The sequence below is a fragment of the Diceros bicornis genome, chromosome 4 (assembly GCF_020826845.1).
Source record: "Diceros bicornis minor isolate mBicDic1 chromosome 4, mDicBic1.mat.cur, whole genome shotgun sequence".
In the NCBI taxonomy this organism is placed as follows: domain Eukaryota; kingdom Metazoa; phylum Chordata; class Mammalia; order Perissodactyla; family Rhinocerotidae; genus Diceros; species Diceros bicornis.
The window spans coordinates 67,630,314-67,653,883 of NC_080743.1; the positions used below are offsets into that span (position 1 = coordinate 67,630,314).

The 23,570-nt window shown below is 52.4% G+C and overlaps 3 protein-coding genes across 10 annotated transcripts; all 3 read right to left on the minus strand.

Moving 5' to 3' along the window:
* Positions 1-378: 378 nt before the first annotated feature.
* On the minus strand, positions 379-1,950 carry TSTD1 (thiosulfate sulfurtransferase like domain containing 1). 2 transcript variants are annotated; one of them, XM_058539614.1, is made up of 4 exons: positions 1,714-1,950; positions 1,360-1,482; positions 676-838; positions 379-575 (listed from the first exon to the last, which is right to left on the minus strand). In XM_058539614.1, exons 1-4 carry the CDS (start codon positions 1,787-1,789, stop codon positions 524-526), a joined length of 414 nt encoding a protein of 137 aa, XP_058395597.1. In that variant the 5' UTR covers positions 1,790-1,950; the 3' UTR covers positions 379-523. The 2 variants fall into 2 exon arrangements, with proteins under 2 accessions (XP_058395597.1, XP_058395598.1); XM_058539615.1 differs by lacking the exon at positions 1,360-1,482 and having other exon boundaries at positions 1,714-1,949.
* A 186-nt stretch (positions 1,951-2,136) lies between these two features.
* USF1 (upstream transcription factor 1) lies at positions 2,137-7,683 on the minus strand. Of its 5 annotated transcripts, none has more exons than XM_058539609.1 (11): positions 7,573-7,683; positions 5,756-5,848; positions 5,315-5,364; positions 5,036-5,151; positions 4,594-4,695; positions 4,166-4,361; positions 3,829-3,916; positions 3,634-3,692; positions 3,393-3,487; positions 3,017-3,145; positions 2,137-2,824 (listed from the first exon to the last, which is right to left on the minus strand). In XM_058539609.1, exons 2-11 carry the CDS (start codon positions 5,761-5,763, stop codon positions 2,735-2,737), a joined length of 933 nt encoding a protein of 310 aa, XP_058395592.1. In that variant the 5' UTR covers positions 5,764-5,848; positions 7,573-7,683; the 3' UTR covers positions 2,137-2,734. The 5 variants fall into 5 exon arrangements, with proteins under 5 accessions (XP_058395592.1, XP_058395595.1, XP_058395593.1 ...); XM_058539612.1 differs by having other exon boundaries at positions 7,629-7,651; XM_058539610.1 differs by lacking the exon at positions 7,573-7,683 and adding an exon at positions 6,803-7,142.
* A 1,003-nt stretch (positions 7,684-8,686) lies between these two features.
* Positions 8,687-23,266, minus strand: ARHGAP30 (Rho GTPase activating protein 30). Of its 3 annotated transcripts, none has more exons than XM_058539606.1 (12): positions 22,865-23,266; positions 18,190-18,292; positions 16,439-16,583; positions 15,459-15,541; positions 15,181-15,288; positions 14,450-14,577; positions 13,782-13,953; positions 13,599-13,702; positions 13,443-13,520; positions 12,455-12,844; positions 11,375-11,469; positions 8,687-11,113 (listed from the first exon to the last, which is right to left on the minus strand). In XM_058539606.1, the coding sequence occupies exons 1-12, from the start codon at positions 22,959-22,961 to the stop codon at positions 9,476-9,478; spliced, it is 3,141 nt and encodes a 1,046-aa protein (XP_058395589.1). In that variant the 5' UTR covers positions 22,962-23,266; the 3' UTR covers positions 8,687-9,475. The 3 variants fall into 3 exon arrangements, with proteins under 3 accessions (XP_058395589.1, XP_058395588.1, XP_058395590.1); XM_058539605.1 differs by having other exon boundaries at positions 11,204-11,469; XM_058539607.1 differs by lacking the exon at positions 22,865-23,266 and having other exon boundaries at positions 11,204-11,469; positions 16,439-16,579; positions 18,190-18,269.
* Positions 23,267-23,570: the final 304 nt, after the last annotated feature.

The window sequence follows — 23,570 nt, forward strand, 5'->3', positions numbered from 1 at the left end:
GTATGGTGGTTATCCTTATGTTACAGCAGTGGAACCTGAGACCTAGGTTAAGCAATTTGCTATTAATTTAGGTAGGAGGTGGTGGAGGTGGGATCTGATCTTTGCTCTGACTCCGGTTCCTGAAGTGTCACTGATGAGAAGTACCAAGGCAGCACAGGGTAGTGGGTAAGGATGTGGGCTACAGAGTTAAGTAGACTTGAGTTGAAATTTTGGCTGTGCCACTTACTGGATTTTTAAATTTATTTATTTATTTATTTTGGTGTGTGGGGGGCTGGGAGAGTAGATGAATGCTGGAAAGAGAAGGACCCGGGGCTGAACTGAGGTCTAGATTAAGATCAGAACAGTTTTCAGTCCACCTGACAAATTTAGTGCTTCTAATACTTGATTAAATGCTCTTTATTTGATGCTTTTGTGTGCACAGCACTATAAGGAGTTGCCCAACCCAAAAAGTCAGCCCCTTCATCACCCTTAGTCAAGGTGCAAGTGCGGGTGGGAAGGAGGCAATCAGTAGGCCATCTTCTACCTAACCTTCTTGCTGTAACCATTCTCTATAGGCCCCTGCGTAGTTGCGAGCCCTGTGGAGACAAAGAAGGGTGAGGGAAGGACAGGCCCAGGAGGCAGTCCCTAGTCACTGCCCAGCTAGCAATTCACACCTTCCCCATACACCCTTCGTACCCTGTGTATCCAAGGCCCTGTGCCAACTGTGTGGCCTGCAAGCCCCGCTTGCCCAAGTGACAGAAGAAAATGAGATTCTCATCTTCCAGTTTTGGCTTCTCGGTGGAGTACAAAGCCTGGAAAGCAGCTGGCTCCATCTGCAGGGCACTTTCCAACTCAGACACTAGGAGGAGGAGTCGAGGATAGAATGCAAAGCAGGCAGTTGGGCAATCTCAGGTGAGGTTAGGCCTGGAAGGACTGGGTCCTGGTGGTCGAACAAATCTCCAGGGGGCCCCAAAACAACACATGGTGGCCACCACCCCCCAACTTCAAGGACAAGATACAGCCTACCCACCCAGGAAGTCAGCCAAACTACCTTTGAATAGGAGCCACTTCCTGAGTTGTGAGGAGGAGAGGGCGGACTCAGGCATCCAGCCTTGGTAGGGGAGGTCAACCATAGAGAAGGTGGTCGGCCCCTTCCTCATGGCCTGTTATCCCGTCAAACTGGAAGGGCCAGTTCCACTGCCAGGATCTGCCTCCAATCAGCCCTTCTCTAGGGAAGCTTAGCGGGGTGGGGGCTTAAGGGAATGCAGGACACCCATAACCAGAGCCTTTCCCATGCCATCCTGCATGAAGTCCCATTAGCTAAGACGCCCCCGGACTGTCTCTACTCCACCACCTGGGCATCCCCTCTCAATCCCATACCCGGGATGTTGAGCGCCCCAGGGATGGTCCCAGCTGCCGATTCTTCCCGAGATCTCACATCGATGAGTCGGGCCCGGCCCGAGGCTAGTAGCGAACGGAGTTCAGGGAGCGAGACTGTGGGCACTGAGGAAGGGGCACGAGAGTCTTGAGGGGAGCGGGACTACAACGCCCGGCTGCCACGGTGCCCCTCACCTGGAAGCATCCCAACCCGGTGGGGGAGTGCGTGAGCACCTCTCAGCCACGCCCCTCGGTGCCACCCTCCGCATACACCCCCACCCGGGGAGGGGGGGCTCTACGCGCCCCCGAGGGCCACATGTAGGACAGGGCGAAGTCCCAGGTCTCCCCCGCAGGTACCTCCAGCCATGGTGCGCGCCCCGATTCCGAGTTGCAGGAACGCGGTCCCGGCCCGCCCCCTCCCAGCCTGCAGCATCTCTCCCGCCCTCCAGAAGCCGAGACCGGAACCGGAAGCGAAGGGACCGCCTCCCGCACTGCCCCTTCAGCACCTGTGAGGGTGCAGTAACACTCGACCTCCAGAGAAATCTTTGCGGTTGCCCGGTGTGGGCGGGCAACGACACACTGGTCTGGCCCAGGTACTAGGACGCAGAGTAAGGAGTATAGGAGCAGCACCCCACCCTAATCTTGGCCCAACCCTTATGGTCAAAGTGCAACGTGCCCCCTCCCTTCCGCCGTGGAGCCCATAAAAGGAGGAAAAACAGGAGACAACTGTGGCTCTGAACATTTTATCTTAAAAAAAAAAAAACGAAAGAAAGAAAGAAAAGAAAATAAACCGTCCCCACAAGGGGGAAGGCCCCAAGTGGGCCCCTGCCTGTTGTTCTCCCTGGCTCAAGATTTCTGCATAGGCCTTAGCTGCTTGCTGGCCAACCTCCTCTTCCTGGGGCAGCAGCCACTGCTAAGGATCCTTTCCCCCACTTCTTGCTAAAGTCTGTTCCCCAGAGTCCTCAGGTGCACATCTGAGCTCCAGGGAAAGGAAGAACCAGTGGAAGCGCCAGAGTCCTGGGGCAAGCCTTGTCAGCAGACCCTCTGCTGGCACCCTAAGCAAGCACAGGGCAAGCCCCCCAGTTTAGTGTGTCCAGTATCCAGCACGGAGACAGCACATGCATTGTGCAAAAGGAGCACAAGGACCCAAGGGCTGCATGGTGGGGCTGGGCAAGGCTGTCAGCGCACGTCCACGTGTGTGTGTCACACCACTGCAGGCTGCTCTATCACAGGGCCTCGGTTCAAAGACACGCCTTCTGAGCTCCCCCCAGTCCCATGCCAGAAGTGGGCAGTGAAGGAAAGGGGCATGGGGTTAGCCTGTTGCTCCTGGGCTATCTGCAGTTCTCAGAAAGGGGCTGGCAGGCCCAAGCCCCCATCGTTAGTTGCTGTCGTTCTTGATGACGACTTCTACTCCGTGGTGCCGCAACTGAGCTCGCAGCATCAGATTCTTGTTTTTAAGATCTTCCACCTAACATGGGAAGGAGGCAGTAAGGGGGATGGGTAGAAAAGCTGGCACAGACAAGTTCCTGAACTTATTCTGACATCCACTGGTGAGAGGAAAAAGATGAAGCCTTCTCTATGGAAAACAAAGCAGGGAATCCCAAACTGGGTCAGTGGCCATGGGGGTGGAGGAGGGCTATACCAAGGATAGGGGTCTGACCTGCTGTCGAAGCACATCATTGTCCAGCTGCAGTTGGTCAAGCCCCTGCAGTTCTTCAGACAAACGATGGTTACTCTGTCGAAGTTCCTGGATATAATCACAGGCTTTGGATAGAATTCCACCTTTACTCTGCAAGAACAAGCCAACAAAATGAGAACTAGGATATAAGATACCTGGCTTGCTTTCCAAAAGCACATTCACATTTTGGACCTCATTTTCCCCCAAGGATGGTAGTATAGCATCTCCCAGGGATACAAGAACCTCAGAGAGATAAGAAAAGACTACTGCCATGTGCGTCCCCTCTCTACCATTTCTGGAAGCAATACCAGGAGACAGAATTCAGGCATCCTGCCCACTACCAGGGTCTTTCCATGACCTGGCCAGACTTGGTGCTCTCCATGGAGCAGTCTGGGATGATCTTAGACAGCTGCACAATCCAGTTGTTAATCTTGTCTCGGCGGCGGCGCTCCACTGTAGGGCAAAGTGGAGGACAAGGTGACTCAGTGAGAACTCACCACAGGCCCATGTAAAATGACCTAACCTCCCCTGCCTCAGACATCACTGCTGTCCCCAGTCCCACCAGACAGTTGCTAGCTTCACATCCAGATCGTACCTACCTTCATTATGCTGAGCCCTGCGTTTCTCATCCCGAGTCGTCCGGGGAGCTTCTGACTTCCTAACAACAGAGCCCAGGGTGGCCAGAGTGAAGGAAGGACAGAAAATAAGATTGGAGTTTGGGATAAGGAATTACACAAGATTTGGCAGGGATCAAGACCACTCATGGTAACTGAGAAGAAACAAGGGTTACTCACGGGGAATAAGGGTGGGTCCTGGGGGCAATGGAGCGCTGGCTTCCTCCTTGCAACACTTCTTGTGGTGACATCATCACAAAGAACTGACCTGTGAAGATGCAGGGCAGGTTCTGTCAGGACATGGGCCTAGGAACCTCCCCAAGCTCTGAGGCCAGGGGCCTGGGACCCTCCTCTAAAAAGGACGTACTGCCTCCTGTTAGAAGGGCAGCCCCAGACTCACTGCCTGCTCAGGTCTTACTGATCATTAAAGGGTCATGAGTAAAGGCCCACTGCCCACCAGACGTGTCCCACAGCCTGTCCTAGCCCCTCCAGCCAGCATCCTCACACAATATCTCACCAGTGCCGGGAGGGGTCGCCTGCCCCAGTAGTGCCTCTGAGCCCTGGGTAGTAACAACAGCTGCTGTACTCCCCGATGTAGTACCCCCTGCCCCATCTCCCACTGCAGTGCTGGGGAAGTAAGTATAGTGCGTCTCAGCAGCTGTCCCCTCTGTGTCAACTGCATCATCACTGGTGAACGCACCCTGGATCACCGCCTGGGAAGGGGAGCAAGAAAACAGAGTCTAGTGACAGTCAGATACTTCCCACTGAACTACTCTGCAGCTTCTATCCCTTGGGGGAGAAATATCCAGAAAGGGAGAACCTAGTGCCTTGGAACAAGGCAGCCTAGATTCCTCACCATCTCTAGCCTCACCCCCATCCTATTGATTCCCTTCTTCATCTTACTACTCAGAGCTCTAGTCCCCTTCCCAGCCCATACCCTTGTACCTGGGTCATAGATTGAGTGGCAGGGTAGCCACTGATGGCGCCAGTCCCCTCAGTCTGGCCATCCAGCTGCCCCTCAGACACCTGGATTACCCTGTACATCACCTAGAAGCAGGGAGGAAAGGGGAAGGAGAGGAAGAGAGAATAAGAGAGTAAGTGCTGGAGATCTCAGGGCCCCTCATAAAGCTTCTTGAGTAGGGTCCCAAAACAAGAGTCCTTCAGAGACATAGATTCAGCCATTTCCCCTTCTTTATCCATACAGAGGTTTCAGCATAGCCCCTACCCCACCCCAATCTCTACTCCAAACCTCTTACTCTAAGTCACCCCACCAACAGTCCACATTTTCACCTCATCCTCCAAGCCAGGTCTCCCCACGACAGGTTTGATTACCTCCCTCAATCCCAACCCCAGGTAACACCTGCAGCCACCTGGCCCCCTCCCTTACCTGGCCCCCATTCTCAGTTCGGAAGACGTACTTGACGTTGGGGTCAGGGAAAGTGGCAGCTGACTGGATGCTGGCGATAGCCACACTGGTGGGGTCCTCCCCAGTTGCCACCGCACCTGAATTAAAAGAGCAAAAGAAAAGTCTGTGAGTTACTGCCTTTCTCCCTCTGTTCCACTTGCATGTCATTCAAAAGGAGAAGGGTGCACAGGAGATGGGCCGATGGGGGAGGGGGAGAGGCCACGATGGGCTCTTGGTCTCAGGTCTGTTTCTACCACTCACCTTCCTGAATCTGCACTGTCCCCTCTTCCGTTTCAGCTGTTTTCTGCTGCCTGTTTGTGAAGGGACAAAAGGAAGAATAAGGGGAGAAGTGAAAGAAAAGCTCACTGGCCCAGTAACATATGGCTCCCAAACTCATTGGCATTCCCACTAGATGTAGGTTAGGTTAGAAAAACAGGTAGTATTTCCTGAGTGTTTACTGTGTACATGGGCACTAGCTAAGCACTTAACAGGCACTATCTTACTGAATACTAAGAACAGCACGAGGAGGTAGGTAGTGCTACTTGCATTTTATAGATGGGAAACCAAATCACCCAGCTAGTAAGTGATGGAGCTAGGGCCTGAATCTAGGTCTGCCTGACTTCAGAGCCAGTGCTCTTAGGCATTTTGTATTCTCCCAGGCCTCCCATCTCCCATCCCAGACCCTACCTCTTCTTCACTCACCCCTTCATCTCTCTGTAAGGGGGTACATCCGAGGAACTGGTCCTTCTTTGGAAGTCTTCGTATCTCCTGCCTCTCAGACCTGAGTGCTAAGTCCTGGTAGAAATCAGGGAGTCTGCAGTGAGTCTAGGAAACTGAACAGCCCCTGTTTCTAGAACCTTGGCTCCATGCAGACACAGCCAGGAACATAACCCAATCATCTGCAGGGGACAGTCAGCTTCCTCCATTATGATGCTGAGGGCTACAGTGATTGAAAAAGCAACTCTACAAACAGTGTTCTTCACCCCTCCGTTATCACCCAACTCCTGGTGGAGAGGGGATAATTATACTGGAAAACTGAGAAACAACGTATTTCGGCATGAATTATTATTAAAGCTTTTATGATCTGCCATATCATGGGGATTAGGAAGGACCATGTTTAGACCACCACTGTCTATGAGACCTTGGGCCTCATTCCCCATTCTACTGACAGGGCTCTAGTTTTGGGGTGTCCAGATTTATGTCATTTGTTAAAGACCCTAAAGCCCAAGTGTATCATCTTCAAGCCTTCTATTTTATTCACCGAGCCTTCCTGTAGAACAACACAGTTGCTAAAATGTTGCCATGACAACTCCAAATCAACTGAGCCTCAGCAAGAAGTGAAAAAACTCCAGGCTCAGGGTTTCGAAGAAGAGACAATGGGGGAGGAATCCATCTACAAGGTGCCTGCCTTAGGACCCTGACACCCAACCAGAGGACAGGAAAAACCAAGGGCCGAGCAGATATGCCTCCGAAAGAAACAGCTACATAGTACAAAGCAATAAGGTAATCCCGACACGAAAGAGGTGAGATTTTTTTTAAGTTCTCTACCCATAAAGTCCCCCAAACCTTTCTTATTCAAGGAAAATCTTCAGCAGATGAGCCTTGGAAAGCCCGTATCCAAAGAAAGTGTTAACCGAAAAAAAAAAGGGGGGGGGGGGGACTGAAAGTGAAACTGTCCGGAGGAAGTAGCGTTGCAAGAAGATCCCAGTCCGCAAGGGGAAGTAGCACTAGCGTTTCGGGACCACCTACCTCTCCATCCTCAAACCTGCGGAGGAAGTGCCCCTCCAGACCTGACGCGCTGCCTGCAGGAGGAGGCAATGAAAGAGGGCAGGGCACAGGAGGCTTCTCTATTGCCCACAGCTGTCAGCTAGGAGCAGCTTCTGGGTGAGGACACCCAGCAACGGGGTTAGGCTACTTATTCAAATCTTAGTTGGACATCCGGAAGCATTTTCTGAGCATTAGGGATATGCGACACGGAAACCGGGATAGGATGTTGTGGCGTGCACCCTCAGGCGAGGGAAGGCCCAGCCAGAGTCCTTGCTAAGGGTGGACACAAAGGGAAAAATACTCAAGTCTCGAAAGAAGTCAGGCGCCTAGATCTTGCCTGAGAATGCGCCGTCTCCCTGCAGGCCCACCAACCAGCAGGCGCTTAGCCGCTGACCGGCGGCCAGGCGCGATCCCGGGAGCCCACGCCGTGACACGGCCAGCCCCGCTGCGCTCACCCCGCGCCCGCGCTGCTCCGCAGAGGAGGCAGGAAAGCCAGCCCCGGGCTCGGCGGCCCCGGGGTCCCCGGCCCGCGGCTGGCAGCGCAGGAGGGCGGGGACGTGCGCGCTCGGGGGCGGGGAGTGAGTTCGGCCCACAAAGAGGGGTAGGAGGTAAAGAACCGGGCACGGCCCCGTCCCTCAAAACAAAGGCTTCCTCCCCAGGAGTGCCCTAACCTGAAAAACTGAAACAAAATCAAGGTTGCCCCGCCCTGCCGGCGCATCCAGTCTCCAGACTCCGTCCGGTCCTGCACTCACCGGCCACGGCCGCCCCAGCCGCCAATTTTCCCGGACCGTGTTCTCCCTCTCCGGACCTGGGTATCTCCATGAACAGCTGCTCATGCGCACTTCCAGCCCGTGGCCATGTTGGTGAGGGGCGGAAGTGTCTCGGTTGACCCGCCCAGCCCACTGAGCCTCTGAGCCGCACCACTTCCGTTCGCTCCATCTTGATAGGGGCTGTAGGTGCGGAGTTGGGGGCGTCTCTGGGGTCGGGAAGAAGCAATTTGCCGGGACCGTGGGGGGAATGACGCTGAAGGCCTGGTCTGTTTCGGCAAGAACGGGAGAAAGTCGACTAAGTTGTGCTGTCTTTCTGCTGGACACGGCCATTTTAGTTCAAGGAAAAAGGAATGAGAGGCCAGCTTAGAGCAAGGGAGGGACGTCGGACGGAGGCGCCATCTTTAACAAGGGCTATTTGGGAGGCCATCTTGGATCAGGACACCTTTTTGAAGTGTCTCCTATTGGAAATTAGGACATATCTAGGCATACATAGATCTGGGCGTGCTCCTTTGTATTAGCGTCAGCAATCACTCTCCCAGAGACCTCCAAGGCCTTCAGTTTTTGTGACGCTCAGTTTCTGTGAGAGGTATCCTTATTCCCATTCTTCTCAGTCAGGACCTACCCTTAATGGATTTGGAGTAGTGTGGTGTAATGGGAAGAGTTCAGACTCTGGAGTTCAGTCTCTGGAGCGAGATAAACTCGGGTCTCAGACCTTTCTCTGCCACTTCTTACCTCTGAGATCTTTGGCAAACCTTTGACTTAATTAGCTTTAGTTTCCTCACCTGTAAAGTGGAGGTACCAGTACCAACCTTACAGAATTGTTAGGTGGACTGAATAAAATCAAGGGCATAGATTCTATGCACGTAGACTACCTAGCCTTTACTGGCACATAATGAGCATTATGTAAATATAAGTTTCTCTTCCCCATTTCCTCACCACCATGAACCCAGCTCTAGTTTCTAGCCACAGGTCTCCATGACAACAACTGAGGAAGAGCAGACAAACAACAAAAGTAGAAGACAACGATTGGCCAAACTTATGAAAATGTGATACCTATCACCGGAGACTTTAATAAGAATAATGAGACTTCACACTATTTACATGTAAAAGTACAACTTTTATTCTGAGACATCACCCCTTACTAGAATGGGACCTGTAGCCCCAGCCTATCTGGAGAAGCAGTCCCAGAGCCTTAGTGACTCCATTTCCCTTCCCTGAAATAGGAGGAAGTTATTCCAAAGGAAAAAGGAGAGGCCAGAGAGATCTGTACAGGACCTCTCATCCTTAATGTGACCAGAGGCAGAGAGTGGCGGGGCTGGAAAGGGGGTCAGTCCCTCCAACAAACACCGAGGGCTTCAAAGAGCTTTCTGGACATGTTCCTCCTAGTGTGGAGCTAAGAGGGTCAGGAGGTATCCAAGAGCCCAAGAGCAGAACAACGATGGGAAGCTCTAGAACTGTTTGGGTGTAATAGGCTCTGACCTGGCCCTGTCCTCCCCACCTCCACCCTGGGCTTGCATGAAGAGAAGTTCACAGCCTCAGAGGAGGGCAGGAACTTCGCTGGAGTTCCCCCTTCTTTCTTCACTTTGAGAAACCTCTAAGTTTTCTGCCTGCTCTTTGTTCCCTTTGGCCAATGACCTCACTCCCTGGGAACAGGATCTTGGTGACTTGCTTGGGAATCTCCTAAGGGATAAGTGCTTTGTGTCTGAGACAAGCTCAGGTAAACCAACCAAGGCAGTGCCTCCCACAGTCAAAAAGAGAAGCTGGAGGGCCAAAGCCTATAGAGTTGGGCACTATAGCTGCTCGGGCTGCAGAAGAGACAGCTAGTCAGGGACCCCAGAGATTCAAGACAACTTACTGTCCCCTTTGCCCAGTGCTCTGGTCCTAATCACAGTCTCTCACCTTTCCCAGGGTTAGCCTGTGTTTCAAATGCATAGGATCGGCGCTGGGGGGGTGTAAGGGGGTCAGGGGGCTGTGGTTCTCTGGGGGGAAGACTAAGCCGACTCCGGGGTCCAGACCCTTCTGTGCCTTCAGATTGGAGTTCCAGGCAGCTAAAGGGCCGAAGAGAATGAGCAGGGATCATGCTACAGGGGGAGGTTCTGGGGTTGAGGCTGTAGTCCTCACTCCCAGTACAGGTCTGGGTCCGCCGAATTCCCTGAGCCTCAGTCCTCTGGCGGTCCCGGGCCAGGGCCACAGCAGCATCAAAGGAAAGACTGCCCCCATTCCTCCAAGAGGATCGGGAGGCTCGGGACCCCCAAGCCCTTTCCCGAGGAGTCCCATCAAGCCGGCCAGGCCTCGGGCATGGGTTTGCAGGTGCCACATGGATCTTGCTACACATTGCACTGGGCATCTTGGCGAACTGTGGTTTGGGGGGCACCACAGGCACAGAGCGGACCTGTTGGACCTGAACCAAGGTGGAAGCCAGGCGCATGCCCACACCTCCAGCTGAGCCAAAGGGACAGGGGCACAGATTGCAGCCCTCTGGACTGGGCTGCCCCTCAGGCTCCATCTCTTCTGGCCGGGGTGGCTGTGGGACTGCCTGTTCTGTCTCAGAGGACTGGGCATTGCCCTCTTTGGCACTATCAACCTCCAGGGACTCTACATGTGACCCTTCAGGGAGGGAGGCCTCTTCTAAATGGTCACCTCCAGCCCTCTGGTCTCCCTCAGCCTCTCCATCCCCACTCTCTCGTTCCTTGCTCACCTCCCCTACTCCTCCTTCAGCTGCTGCGTCCGGGCTCTTGCTATCTTCACCATCTCCTTGGTCTTCTCTTGCCTCTTGGTCCCCATCCCCGCTCTGTCCCTTGACCTCATCCTCTCTGCCTCCGACAGCTTCTTGTTTGTGGACGACTTCCCAGCTCTCCTCAGCAACTTGGTTTTCGCGGGCCCTGTGCTCTGGGTCCCTTCCAGCTTCTACCTGGGCTTCCTCTCCTTCCTTAGCCTCTTCCTCTCTCTCAGTCTTTCTTTCCTTCTCCTTGTCTTTACCTTGCCTTCCTCCTACTTCCTCTACACTCTTAGCTTCTTCCATACTCTCATCCTCCCACTGACCCTTGGACTCCTCTCTCTTGGCCTCTTTCTCTTCCCCACTCTCTTCTCTCAAGTGGGCCATCATCTCTTGGCTTCCCCTAGCTTCCCCTTCTTTCTCACCAGCCTCTCCATCCTCCACCTCACTCTCTGGACTCCCCTCAGCCTCCTCCCTGATATCCCATCTGCTTCCAGGCTCAGCCTCTGTATCCTCTCCAACTTCCCAGCATGCCTGCTCTCCCTCAGCCTTTCCTAGAGCCTCCTGTCTTTCACACGCTGCTACCTCTTCTTCCAGACTGCCTGGACCCTCCCAGGTTGGGGATTTGGGCCCCAGAAGGGGACTTAGGTCATCATAGGCACTCAGGAAGACTTCCTCCCCACTTTCTTCCTCTGCTTCGGGCCCCGGGTCAACAGAGTCCAGGGAACAGCAGCTGGGAGCCAGGACAAACTGCGCCTCATCCAGAGACAGGTCATCCAGGGGCGGCTCCACGGAGAACTCCTCCACCTGTAGACACACATTATGGCTCAGGACCAGGTGGCCCTGTCCACCCTCTGGATTCTTACCACCCCCAAACCCAGCACAGCTCCTCCTTACCTGAGGCCCAACTCCCAGGAGCTCCTCCAGGTAGCCCATCCCAGGGTCGTCCTCCCCAGGGGAGAAGGCTGCTCCTGCTGCTCCTGCCTTGGCTACCTCCCCATCCTCCGCCCCCACCCACTCCGGCTCTGAGCTGCTTGAGTCCTCTAGGAAGGAGAAGGAATCCTGCACCTCCTGGGACAGGCAGTCCTCCAGGGCAGGGGCCACGTCCGCTGGGCCTGAGTCAGCCAGGGGACCTGGGACTGGACTTGCCTCCGACTTCTCATCTGTTGAGAGAGAGGTGTCCCAGGAATACAAAGGTCAAGACCAGCCCTGACCCTTTCCAATGTGGGTCTTCCTAGCATTGCTACAATATGGCCCTGGTACTCCCAGCATAGATGCTCCATGTGGCTGATCCTTTCAGACCAATATCCCTAACTATTGGCTCATAGCTGCCTTTACTGAGCTCCCACCAGGTGCCAAGCACCTTGCTATATATTTTACAATGCATCATCTTATTTCCCCCACAAAACAACCCTATAATATAGGGGTTTTATCCCCATGTTACATTTGAGAAAGCTGAGACTCAGAGAGATTTGTCTAAGATCACAAAAACAGTAAGTGGCACAGCCAAAATTTCAACTCAAGTCTGCTTAACTCTGTAGCCCACATCCTTACCCACTACCCTGTGCTGCCTTGGTACTTCTCATCAGTGACACTTCAGGAACCGGAGTCAGAGCAAAGATCAGATCCCACCTCCACCACCTCCTACCTAAATTAATAGCAAATTGCTTAACCTAGGTCTCAGGTTCCACTGCTGTAACATAAGGATAACCACCATACCTGTGTGATGAGATTATGAGAAAATGAAATAAGCTAATGCCTGCGAAGTCCTTAACACAGCACTTGGCTCATAGTAAGCCCTTGATAATTGTTAGCTATTAGTATTAATGTTATTATTGTTATTACCATCATCTATTATATATTCCCACCTTGTACTTAGTAATCCCTGCTATATGTGTCTGACACAGACCCCCATTCTTGGGTATATCAGTGATCTGAAGGCTGCCAGAGATCCTCTCCCCATGAATTTCACACAATCTGATAATATTACTGGATTCCCCCAACCTCAAATCCAGGGAGGCAGTTGAAAGTAAACTTCAGCCCCAGGGCTGAGGCCTCTGCCCTTCCCAGGGCAGATCCCCAGCATCAGAGCTTCAGCCTAGAGTTCTAGTCCCCTCTCCTAATCCTGGGTATTCCTTGGGTCCTCACCTGGGGGGCCGGGGCCACGGCCAGGGCCAGAGGCAGGGCTTGTCCGGGGCTGTAGGGCGGGGCACTCAAGGCCACGAGTGAGCCTGGCCAAGGAGACGTTCGAGATGATGTTTGGGGGCACACTGAGGATAGAGGTGATGTGTAGTGGAAGGTTGACATTGTAGGGATCTGATATGTGGACACCAGCACAGCGCTCTGCACGGCTGCTGCCCCCAGCACGGATCGCTGACCGCCCAGCTCGTGGTGTGCCTGGCTCAGAGTTCGTGCAACCCAGTGCCTCTGCCTCAGGCTCCTGTTCACCTTCTGCTGCCTCCACAGAGTAATTCTCCAAGCTCTCCGGCAGCAGCGGGCTTGGCCGAGGGCTGCTGGGTCCCACCAGCCCCTCTGGCTCTGTGGAGGAGAGAAAGGAAGGCAATAGCCTCAGCGGCAAGGGGCCTGGACACCTCAGGAAGGCTCTGGAGAATGACCCCTGCTTTCTCGAGCATGAGAGGAAGGACAGCCTGGGAGGCACCAGGCCCAGCTTTCCTTGACCGCTACTGCAGACCCTTCACAGCCAGCAGGTTAAAGATCATCGCACCTACACAGTCCTAGAAACCCCCTTCCCTCCCTGCAGATATAGTCACTGGCCATCACTACTGCCCCCAACACACACACACACATGCACCACCCTGTCCCTCTATGTACACTCATATGAACACATCCATAGATTAAATAAGCTCACCACTGTAAACCTAGCATCCAGCACTGTGGCTAGTGTATAATAGGGACTCATTACATACTTTTGAAATTAGTGAGCACACTTGGCCACACATACAAACACACACACACACACACACACACACACACAGGAATGCGCACACAGTGGTGTCCTCCATAATACTGTTACTCCCTTGCAGACACATCCACAGACATGCTCGCACACAGATGCTCACAGGCACACACACACCCACACACACACACATACACAGGAGTGCACACCTATACTCACCATCACTAGCCCCAGCCGCAGCACTCAGTGAGTCCATGCTCTTGGCTGGCCGCAGAGTCCCCTTATCGGATTTGTCCTCTGCAAGACAGGGATGCTTACAGAGCCAGGGCCTGGCACACCCTCAGCAGAGCTCCCCGTACATCTCCCCAGACTTACCCCTGTCCTCAGCACCCCGCAGAAGTTTACGCTTGGTCTCATGGCCAGAGCGACCCAGATTGAAGATAGATCTCCACTTCCTGACCTTCAAAGACCCCTTCCTCCTGGAGGGAATAGAGAAATCACTGGGGTTGGGGCCTGGTGGTCAGTGCAGGGGAGGAGCGTCCAGGAAGGAGGCCTTACTTGTGCTCTGCAATCTCAATGATAGTGTGGTAGGGCCGCATCTGTGGGGGGCCATCGCCAGCCTGCAGGACACTAGGCAGGTGGTAGGGCAGGGACCTGGGCATAAGGTCCTCAGGGCTGCCTGATGCCCGGGCCCCTGGAAGTGATCGCCATGCACTCTCCACCTCACCACCTAGGAAAAAAGAAGTATTGGCCAGCCAGGAACAGAGATGAGAGAGGGCCCTCAGGTACCCAGCTCCTCATTGTACCCTCCCACTCACCAACTACCCTGTTAGGGATATACTCAGAGACCTCTGGAGACACACCCTCCATGTCTAGCTCCTCAAGAGGGAGTCCTCAGGAGCACAGAGGGCAAGGAGATCCCAGGACATTGGCCTGGTGGGCTGGGGGTGGAATGATCCGTCACTAGCCTTGAGAGCCAGGACAATGATTAATAGGTCAAGTTACACCCTGGACTGAGAGCAGAAGAGGCCTGCTTAAGTCCTGACTGCACCATTATCTCTCCAGGGTCTTCTCCATGTGACCATAAGCAACATCTCTCTATAAGACTCTGTTTTCTCATCTGCAAAACGGGGAGACTGAGCTAGATGATCTTTCAGGCCCTCTATAACTCTGACATGACTCCCCAGACAAAGAGTGGTGATGTGGTGGGCAAGAAGGACACTGACCAGAGAGGGCAGCGCCCCCAAAGAGCTGGTTCACATGCGTGAGGATGAACTCGACGACGATGGATTGCACACGCACCTCCATGAAGGCTGCTGTCCCATTGAAGCCTGAGGCCTCTATGTCCTTAGACCTGTGGAGACGTGGAGTTGTTCTCCCCCCCGGACCCACCACACTTCCCCATCTGACTTCTCCCTAAAAGTACCTTATACCGTCTCCCCTGTATGCCCTTAACCCCACCTCCCCCTCTTAAACCATATGCATGATTCAAGTCTCAAATGCCACTTCCTCCAGGAAGCCTCCAGGCCCTCCTCAGGATTAAGCTCTACTTCCTTTGCACACCAGGGTGCCTTGTTTATAATGAATATCAGGACTTCTCATAGTCCACCTTGCACCACAGGAAGTGATATGCAGGCCAGTTCTCCCATAGACTGCAAGACATTTGCTCAACAAACATTTGACAAGGACCTGTCCTGTTCCAGTCCCTGAGCTCATATACAATGTAAGAAAACTCAAAAACCCTGCCCTTAGGGCCTTTACTCAAGCTCAGAGAAGGGGCTCAGGTGGGTGAGCCCATCTCACTCAATGTAATCGTGAACGTTCCTCTTTCTCACTGGGCTCCATGAGACCCCATGCCTCTCTCCAGTGCACCCACACAGCCACACCCCATCCTGGAGTAGCCTCCTGGGGCTAGTCTCTGCCAGGATCCCCACACACTGCTCACGCACGTGCCCACCTCAGCAGGTTGGGGGCCCACACGATGGCCAGGTTGCGGGCGTGCATGTTGGTCTCGGCACTGAATGAGGCCATGTGCACCAAGTGCCGCATGAGGAACTCCAGGGTCCTGCAGAAAAGGGGTGTCATGGGGCAGGGGTCACACAGGGAACACCCAGGGCAGGAGTAGGGCTGGGACCCGGGAGCTGGAAGAGAAGGGACAAGTCAAGGCCCCAGGTGGAGAGAGAGCCTGGGCTGTGTGGGGAGTCAGGACTCTGGGTGGGGAGGAGCCCCACACACCTGTAGTTTGGGACAGGGAGTTCTCGAAGCACTTCTAGGATCTTGACCAAGCGCTCAGGCTCCAATTGCACTGCCACGGCCTCCTGATTAGGGGGAAGGGTTCAAGAAGCAGGAGTCAGTGACCCAGCAGTGCGCCTGCCCACTCCCCAGAGCTCTGAGCCAAACTCTCAGGAACAATGTGTGCTGTACCCCACACATCCCTCACCGCAGGTCTTCCAAAGTGCCCTGACAGAGAGAGCTCAGAATATGGGGCCCACAAGACCTGCAGCTGAATCTTGGCTATACCACTTAATAGCTTTGTGACCTTGAGCAACTCACTGCCACTCTCTTCCTTAGCATCCTCATCGGTAACAACCTGGTGCTGGAATACATCAAGTGGTCCTACCCTGTGGGTGCCCCAGGGGCTGTGGAGTTATCCCAATGTGTCCAGGAAGGCCTATGCCCACCCATACCAGCCTGTGTGGGCTGAATGGCGTGTAGCTGCTGCTCAGGATCTCTACATGCTGTTGTGCTCAATAAAATGCGGCTTATTTAAAAAGTGTTACTCAATTCAGCATAGCATTTTTGTCATTTGTTTTCTTACTCAAAACATCTTCAGCTCATGGAGGGGCATGCTTGAAAAAGTTTTGACTTCTAAAAAGGATTTTCCTTTTCTTAAATGTAGGGAAGCTCTGGTCTAGGTGATTTCCTAAGGGCCTTCCAGCTCTGACCACCTGGCCTCTAGTCTCCCCGTCTCACCCCTGTGCTGTGTGCGATCTGCAGACCTTGGGGAAAGGAGGGAGAATGAAAAGAAGAGGGACAGGGGAGGGCGGAGGTTGTGGGGCTAGGAGGTTTGTGGGGGAGAGGTCTTTTCATTTCCATGTGGTCTCTGTCATTCAGGATCACTAGGACTCTGTCTGGCATTGGACACACCTGGGATGTCAAAACCAGAGCAGCCACCCCCTCAGCCTTCTTTTCCACCCCCCTGCCTCTCAACTCACAGCAAACTTGTCGTAGAGCCGGTAAGTGAGTAGGGGGTCTGGCAGTTCTCTGAAATAGGCCTTGCACAGGGAGGAGACACAGTGAATGTCCTGGAGGTAAACATCTCGCCGCAGGTCTGGCTTCCGCTCTGCCTCAAACTCCTGCCTGGGGAGGTGCAGAGTGGTCAGGAGTGGTGGGAGTCAGGGGAAATGGGGGAGAGGTGGGAGCTGTAGAGATGGATTCCAGGCAGGGTCAAGGGTCAACATGCGTGGGACTTGGAAGGAGAACATTGGGGCGAGTATAAACATGAGGCAGCAAGTATAAGGCGTTGTATATGTTGACGTGTAGAGTGGATGTGAGGAAGGGTAGGTGGATAGGTAAGTGGATCTGTGTATGAACAGGGATGCATGTCAGAGAGCTGGCTGCATGTGTGAGAAGCAACGTAGGGGTGTGTAGGAGTCAGTAGAAGTACGGGAGAGGAGACTAAATGTGTGTTTCTGCGTACATGTGAAGATGGATGAGTGTAGCTCTTAAAAGGAAACATAAGTGTAAATCTTCATGACCTTGGATTAGGTAACAGTTTCTTAGTTAAGACTTCAAAAGCACAAGCAAACAAAGAAAAGATAGACAAATTGAACATAAAATTACAAGCTTTTCTCTGTCAAAGGATACTATCAAGAAAATGAAGACAACCCACAGAATGGGAGAAAATATTTGCAAGTCGTAGATCTAATAAGGGCCTAATATCCAGAATATATGTAGAACTCTTATAACACAAAAAAGACAACCTAATTTAAAAATGGGCAAAGAATTTGAACAGCATTTCTCCAAAGAAAATATACAAGTGACCAATAAGCACATGAAAAGATATTCAATATTATTAGCTATTAGGGAAATGCAAATATAGATGAGATATCACTTCACACCCATTAAGATGGCTATAATAAAAAGACACACAGTTACAAGTGTTGGCAGGGATATGAAGAAATTGAAATGCTCATACATTGCTGATGGGAATGTAAAATGATGCAACTGCTATGGAAAACAGTTTGGCAGTTCCTTAAAAATTCAACAGAGAGTTACCATATGATCCAGCAATTCCACTCCTAAGCACATACTCAAGAGAATTGAAACCATATGTCCACACAAATACTTGTACACGAATGTTTACAGCAACATTATTTATAACAGCCAAAAGGTGGAAACAACCCAAATAGCCATCAACTGATGAATGGATAAACAAAGTGTGGTATAGCCATATAATGGAATATTATTCAGACATAAAAAGAAATGAAGTACTGGTACATTCAACAAGTGGTACATACAACAACATGCAGGAACCATGAAAACATGCTAAGTGAAAAAAGCCAGACACAAAACATTACAACGATATGATTCCATGTATGCGAAATGTTCAGAAGAGACATAGAGAATTAGATAGTAGTGATGGTTGCACAACCTGTGAATACAGTAAAAACCACTGAATTGTACATTTTTAAATGGTGAATTGTATGGTATGTGATTCATATCTAAATTTTTTAAAATGCTAAGTGGGTGTATGTGAGAGTGGTGTATGTGGGAGTGGAGGGGTCTGTGTGTGTGCGTGCGCTAGCCTAGGGGAGTGAGGTTCATGGTCTCAGTCTTTCTTGAGGAGACTCTAGAGCTCCTCCCTTAGTACCTAGCATCTATGTTTCCTTCTCCCCATGTCCCCTCACCACTCTGGCTCCCTGACCTTCTGGCCACAGAGCCTTCCCCGCACTGCCTGACTCACCGAAGCTTCTGGATGTTGGAGGAGATCCCTGAGAGGCGATAGATCCCATCCACCACTCCGTACTCCTCCACAAACTCTGCACAGCTCCTTAGCACCTGGGGCACTGGGGACACAGATGGGGCAGAGAAAGAGAAATCAGAAGGTCCGGGAGGTCAGAGACCACAGGGGGTCAGGGAAATGGAAGCATCAGGGAAGGAGGTTTGGGGACAAAGCTCACAGAATAAAAACTTGACAGAAAGATCCTTACGGGGCATCAGCTCCAGCCTGCCACCCCTCTACAATATCTCTGCCCATTGGGTCTGGAGCCTCGGCATAAACCCCTGAAGGAGGAGGAGCTCACTGCCTCTCCACAATGCACATTCCTGTTAGAAAGTTCTGCCTTTGTTGAACCAAAATTTGTCTCTCTGTAATTACTAGTTGCTACTCCAGAATTTTTAAAGGGGCAGCAATCTGGTTGGAAGGGGACTCAGGGTAAAGGGCTGGTCTTGAAAGAGCATTTATATAATACTTCACATAAAATAAAGGAACATTAGTTGTCCCAACCAACATGGAACAGGGCTGCTGGGGATTATTGTGACGCACCCCCTCTGGTAAGCAAGTGCATGGATATTAGATCTGTCATGGGAAGGTACACAAAATTGTGACAGACTTTCAAGTAGGTCAGTTCAGGAGAGAAGCACCTATGTGTCAAGACTGTGCATTAGGTATTCTAGTCCCCATTTTACAGGCAAGAAAAATGAGGATCAAAGACGTAACGGGTGCCCAGTATCACCCAGCTAGAGCCAGTCTTCAAATCCAAGAGTGCAAAAAGCTGTATTATGTCTCCCAACTCCAGACCCCGTCCCCTGTGACTAACCTGTAAGCTCCTTAAGGACAAGATCAAAGTGTGACCCGTCTTGATATTCCTCATATTATCTGACATGGTGTCTCAGACATGGGACACTCTCAAAAACCGTGTGTGGAATCCCACCTCCACAAGGCCACATAGTTGTATCTAAGCACTTCCCTGCTTCAAGTCCTTTGCTGCATATACACCCTCATCCATCCAAACTTCATTGCTTACCTTACCAATACAGAATAAAATATAATCTCCTCAGCATAGTATTTAAGACCCTTCACAAATCTGGTCCAGCTGCCATTCCAGCTTCAGCTCCAACCAACTCCCCAAAGAGTCCTATGATCTAGTCCTTTGCTACTCCATGAACAAGCCTTGGTACCATCACTCCTGTTATTCCCTTGCCTGAAATGCCCTCCCCTCTTTCTCTGCCTGGTGAACTCCTATGCATTCTTCAAAACGCACCTCAAACTTCACCTCCAATTCTGAACTCTTTGCTCATCTCTTCTTATGGTTCCTACAGTCCTTCGTTTATATCCGTGTTATAGTACTTATTACATTTTGTTACGATTAGTTTCTTTTGTATCTATACCTTCTGACAAATAGTAACATCCTCTCCAGCATCTAGCACAGTGTTGAAATAGAGCAGGTGCCCAATAAATGTTTATTAAATGACTCAATGAATTAATCAATCAATTATGAGGATTGGTGACATCCCTTGGAGATTTAATAAACAATATTGCCTAAGACAAAACATTGAGTCCTATTAACTGAGACTCACCAGAGAAATCCATCTCATGTGTCAGTGTCAGAAAAGCTTTGTTACTTCTAAGCCATCTTTTTGTTTTCTTATGGGCTTTATAAGTCTTCTGCCTAATTGTGTTTACTTCTTTACTTTAACCACTAGAAGCTCAGATCCCACATCTAGGAACCATAGAAAACCACTTGATATGCATTTCTGGGTACTGATCTTACCCTTCCTCTTGCTTTCCCTTCAACCCAATTCCTTCAGTCATTTATTCTATCTTTTTGTAAAGTTTTGTGTTTTGGAAGTCATCCATCCCAAGCCCATGGAATTAAGTAAGATGGAAATATGGAATGAAGGAAATAATCAATAAATCCATTTTAAACCCTCCTCATATGACCTGGTGTCCACATCCTTTGCCCTCCTGCACCCCAGAGCGAGGACTTGGGGGAGACAAAGGCAGCACCAAGGGTGCATAATTTAAGGTAGCACTCACTCTTAGGGTTGCACAAGTGGCAACTGTGCACATGCACGATCTTGACAGTGAACGCCTCCTTAAGAAAGAGGCACCTAGGGCACTTGCCCAGCCTTGAGAATGACAGCTTCCTTAAATTTTGCACCCCAGTCACCTCTCTTGCCTCACCTTAGACCTGGCCCTACAGGTTGCCATCCATCCCTTCAGGACCTGTGCCCATTTGCCAGGGTCTCCCGACCTCAGGTTCCCAGCACTGAATGCAGAGATGGGGCAGGTCCTCCTTGCTGCTCTACTCTTGGGTGACTAATGCTACACCAACTCTTTTGGCCACCGCATTTCTCAGTTGACTCATAAATAGTCCACTGTCACCTAAACCCCAGGTCCTTTTCACATGAACTGCAACCAAGCCAGATCTTCTCTATCCTGTCCTTCTCTGTTGATTTTGAACCTCCAGAAAAGGCCCTTAAAGAAGGGATTTGAGAGCCTAAGGAGTCAGAGCGATAGAGGAAATGAGTCAAGGAGATGAGGGAAGAGATAACAGGGTCAGAAAGATAGGGGAGTCAAGGAGATAGAGATCAGAGAGATGGGGTCAGAGGTAAAAGTTAGAGACAGGATTGAGGTGATGGAGTCAAAGGGATGGAGACATCAAGGAAATGGGGGTGGGTCAGGGAGGAGGACCCAAGGCTTGGGGACCTGGAGAATCAGAAGCCTGAACAAGATAACAAAGAGATAAAGATTAGGAAAAGGAAGGACTCAATACATACAGGGCTTGGGGAAGGAGCAGACCCACCTGGGGCAAAGATCTGGGAGAGGGCACTGAGATGGAACAAGGGTGTCAGGATAGGGGAAACCAAGATAATCAGGGAGGATAAATTAACCAGGCACACAGATCTCCACTGGCATGGGCTTTCATTTTTGCTGAGTCTTGGGTTAAAGAGAGAAGCCGTAACCAGCCTCTCTTTGTCCTTCCACTCTCCACCTGTCTGTGCCAGGAGGAGCTGGGGGACGGGGAGATGGCTGCCACTGCTGCACTGGTGCCCAAGATTACACCACCCTGGGGCTCCTGTGAGGTTCTGATGAGGGGCAGGAGATGCTTCTCTCCTGCTCTGGGATGCACTAGGATCAAGACCCAGCAACCAGATGTCTATCCCTTCCAGAGAACATGCCCCTCACCAGCTGGGAATGCAGACAGGGGCCAGGAAAGGTTACAGGAATGGGGTCTGGGCTGGATGTGGGTTCAGTGTTTCAACATGGGGTTGGCAGGGGGGCCCCAGGGAAGGGCAGCACCAGGATGAGGAGGCTGAACTGAAGGTTTGCAGAGAACTGAGGGAAGAACATTAGCTTCAAATAAATCATGTGGGCCTTGGCCAAGAGTCATCATTCTCAAGAGGAATTCCTTGTAAAGGAGTCAGCCCTGAACTGGCAGCTGGGCTCTGCCCAGTGAGAAGAGAAAGGCACAGAGAAGCCACTTCAGATGTTTAACACTCTTTCTTGGGGCCCTGGCTTTCCCTTAACAGAGGCCAGTGGGGATGGGGGCCTCTAGGGGAGGAGAAAAGGGGAAGGAGGTGTCTGGGGACCTGGGGGCGGGGCTAAGAGCAGGAAATGAGCTGGGAACCACCATCACCCTCCCTCCGCTGCAGGCACCACAGCCCAGAGCAGAGGACAAAGAGGAAATGACAGATTGGGGTGGGGTGGGGGTGGGGGGTAAGAATCGTGCCCTTCTCTGGGAGGAGCTTGAAGTGCCAAAACCAAGCTGGGCTGGGCAGCTGGGATACTTGCATTCAGTTTCAAATCAAATCAAGAAATTTGTTGAGTGGCTACTCCATGCAAGGATGAGCCCAATGTTGTCACTGGCCTGCTGGTTTCCAAGCCCCGTCCAAAGTAACTCAGGAAGGAGCTGGGCAAGCCCCACAGACAGCCTCCACACCTACTCTCCTATGCACCCTCCACCCTCATCTTCAAACCAGGACTCAAGCCCTCTCTCTTACTCTTCTGGTATTCCCCATTTCAGCAGCTTTTCCCTTGGCCCTCCACTTTGAATCCGTTTCTCCTTTGCACAGGGAGAACAAGAGAATCACAGAGACTGAAGGAGGGGGCTATCCCCACCCACATCCTCACTTGTGGCCCAGCAAGTCTGCAGAGGGGCCAGAGCCCGGCAACTTTGTCCCTGCCTCTCCTCCAACCAGGAAACCCCCGCCTCCCAAGTGCCATCCTCAGACTCTCCAGGCCCTTCTCCTGTCTCCTTTCTTTCAGACCCAAGGACTGTCCTTTGCCCCTCCTGCTGCTCATCTCCTGACCCTATCCCCTCAGCCTCCCTCTCCTGTCCGCAGTAGTCACCCCTCACCTCTGTTTCTTCTACCTCTCCAGGTCTCCAGTCTCTCCATCCTCTCCCCTCAGTGCTCCCTTGGTGCTCCCATTCTCATCCCCTCAGCCTCCCCATCCGCTACCCTGCCTTCTTCGCCGAGCCACATGTCCTGCCTTACCTGTTCATCGGCCTCCTGGGTGGTGATCCCAAGCCACTGCCCCTTTTCCAGGAGCACCCAGAAGCTGCTTCTGCCCCTCAGGCTGGAAAAGCTCCGCACTCCCCACCCCCAACAGCAGCTCTAAGGGGCCTCCTTACCCTCCTGGCCTGAGTGCTGCAGGTGCTCCTGCAGGTCACACCCAAACACCCGCTCCTTCGAGCTGCCCTTCTTCTTTCCTTTCTGCCGAGACTTCATGGCCGGAGCCCCAGGGCTCTGGCCCAGCCACCTCTGTCCCCCAAGACCTTTGCCCTACCAGTCCCCCATGGGATCCCAAGCCAGCCTCTGGGCTTGGCCCGGCCCCAGGGGGGCAGGGCTCCGACCTGGGGGTGGAGGGTGGCCTGGGCAACGGGCAGCAGCTCCTGCCTCTGGGGCCCCGGCCACACGGAAGTGCCTGTGGAAGAGGAAGCTGCCAGGACCCTGGCAAGAAGCTGTGTCTCGTGGCCGGCCTGGCACTCGCCCTTGTCGCCCCGCTCAGCCCTGGGGGGGGCAGGAAGCTGTGCAGCTCCTCAAACCCGCTTCCTGTTAGAGCATCTTTGCAACCACAGGACCTGGGGTGGGGGAGGTAGCTGACATTCACATCCTCACTCACGGCTGGGACTTCGCTCATTGGTCAAGCGGAGGTGATGTCAGAGCCCTGGGGTGGGGTGGTGGCGCCTGGGGCGTGAGCAGGTGACTGACACCCTTAGAGACCAGAATTTCGGGGGTCTGAGGTAGAGACTGGAGGCTGGCCTGGGAGCATGGCAGCACAGGGCTGTGCAAAGCACAACCAGGAGGGAGGATGCCCAGGCTCTGCTCCTGATGGGG

Bases quoted from the DNA above. Each gene is read 5' to 3' on its own strand.
- TSTD1 (XM_058539614.1), bottom strand. From the start codon at position 1,789: ATGCTGCAGGCTGGGAGGGGGCGGGCCGGGACCGCGTTCCTGCAACTC. The intron at 839-1,359 runs GTATGGGATTGA...TCCTCCTCCTAG, and splicing joins TGGGGCGCTCAACATCCCGG to TGTCTGAGTTGGAAAGTGCC. The intron at 576-675 runs GTACGAAGGGTG...TTGTCTCCACAG, and splicing joins CAGGGCCTTGGATACACAGG to GGCTCGCAACTACGCAGGGG.
- USF1 (XM_058539609.1), bottom strand. The intron at 4,696-5,035 runs GTAAGGGAGGGG...CCCTGCTTCTAG, and splicing joins GAACTGAGAATGGGGGCCAG to GTGATGTACAGGGTAATCCA. The intron at 3,146-3,392 runs GTCATGGAAAGA...TTGTTCTTGCAG, and splicing joins AGAGCACCAAGTCTGGCCAG to AGTAAAGGTGGAATTCTATC.
- ARHGAP30 (XM_058539605.1), bottom strand. From the start codon at position 22,961: ATGAAGTCTCGGCAGAAAGGAAAGAAGAAGGGCAGCTCGAAGGAGCGG. The intron at 18,293-22,864 runs GTAAGGAGGCCC...CTGTGTCCCCAG, and splicing joins GCAGCACTCAGGCCAGGAGG to TGCCCCAGGTGCTAAGGAGC. The intron at 15,542-16,438 runs GTGAGTTGAGAG...CCCCCTAATCAG, and splicing joins GGCTCTACGACAAGTTTGCT to GAGGCCGTGGCAGTGCAATT.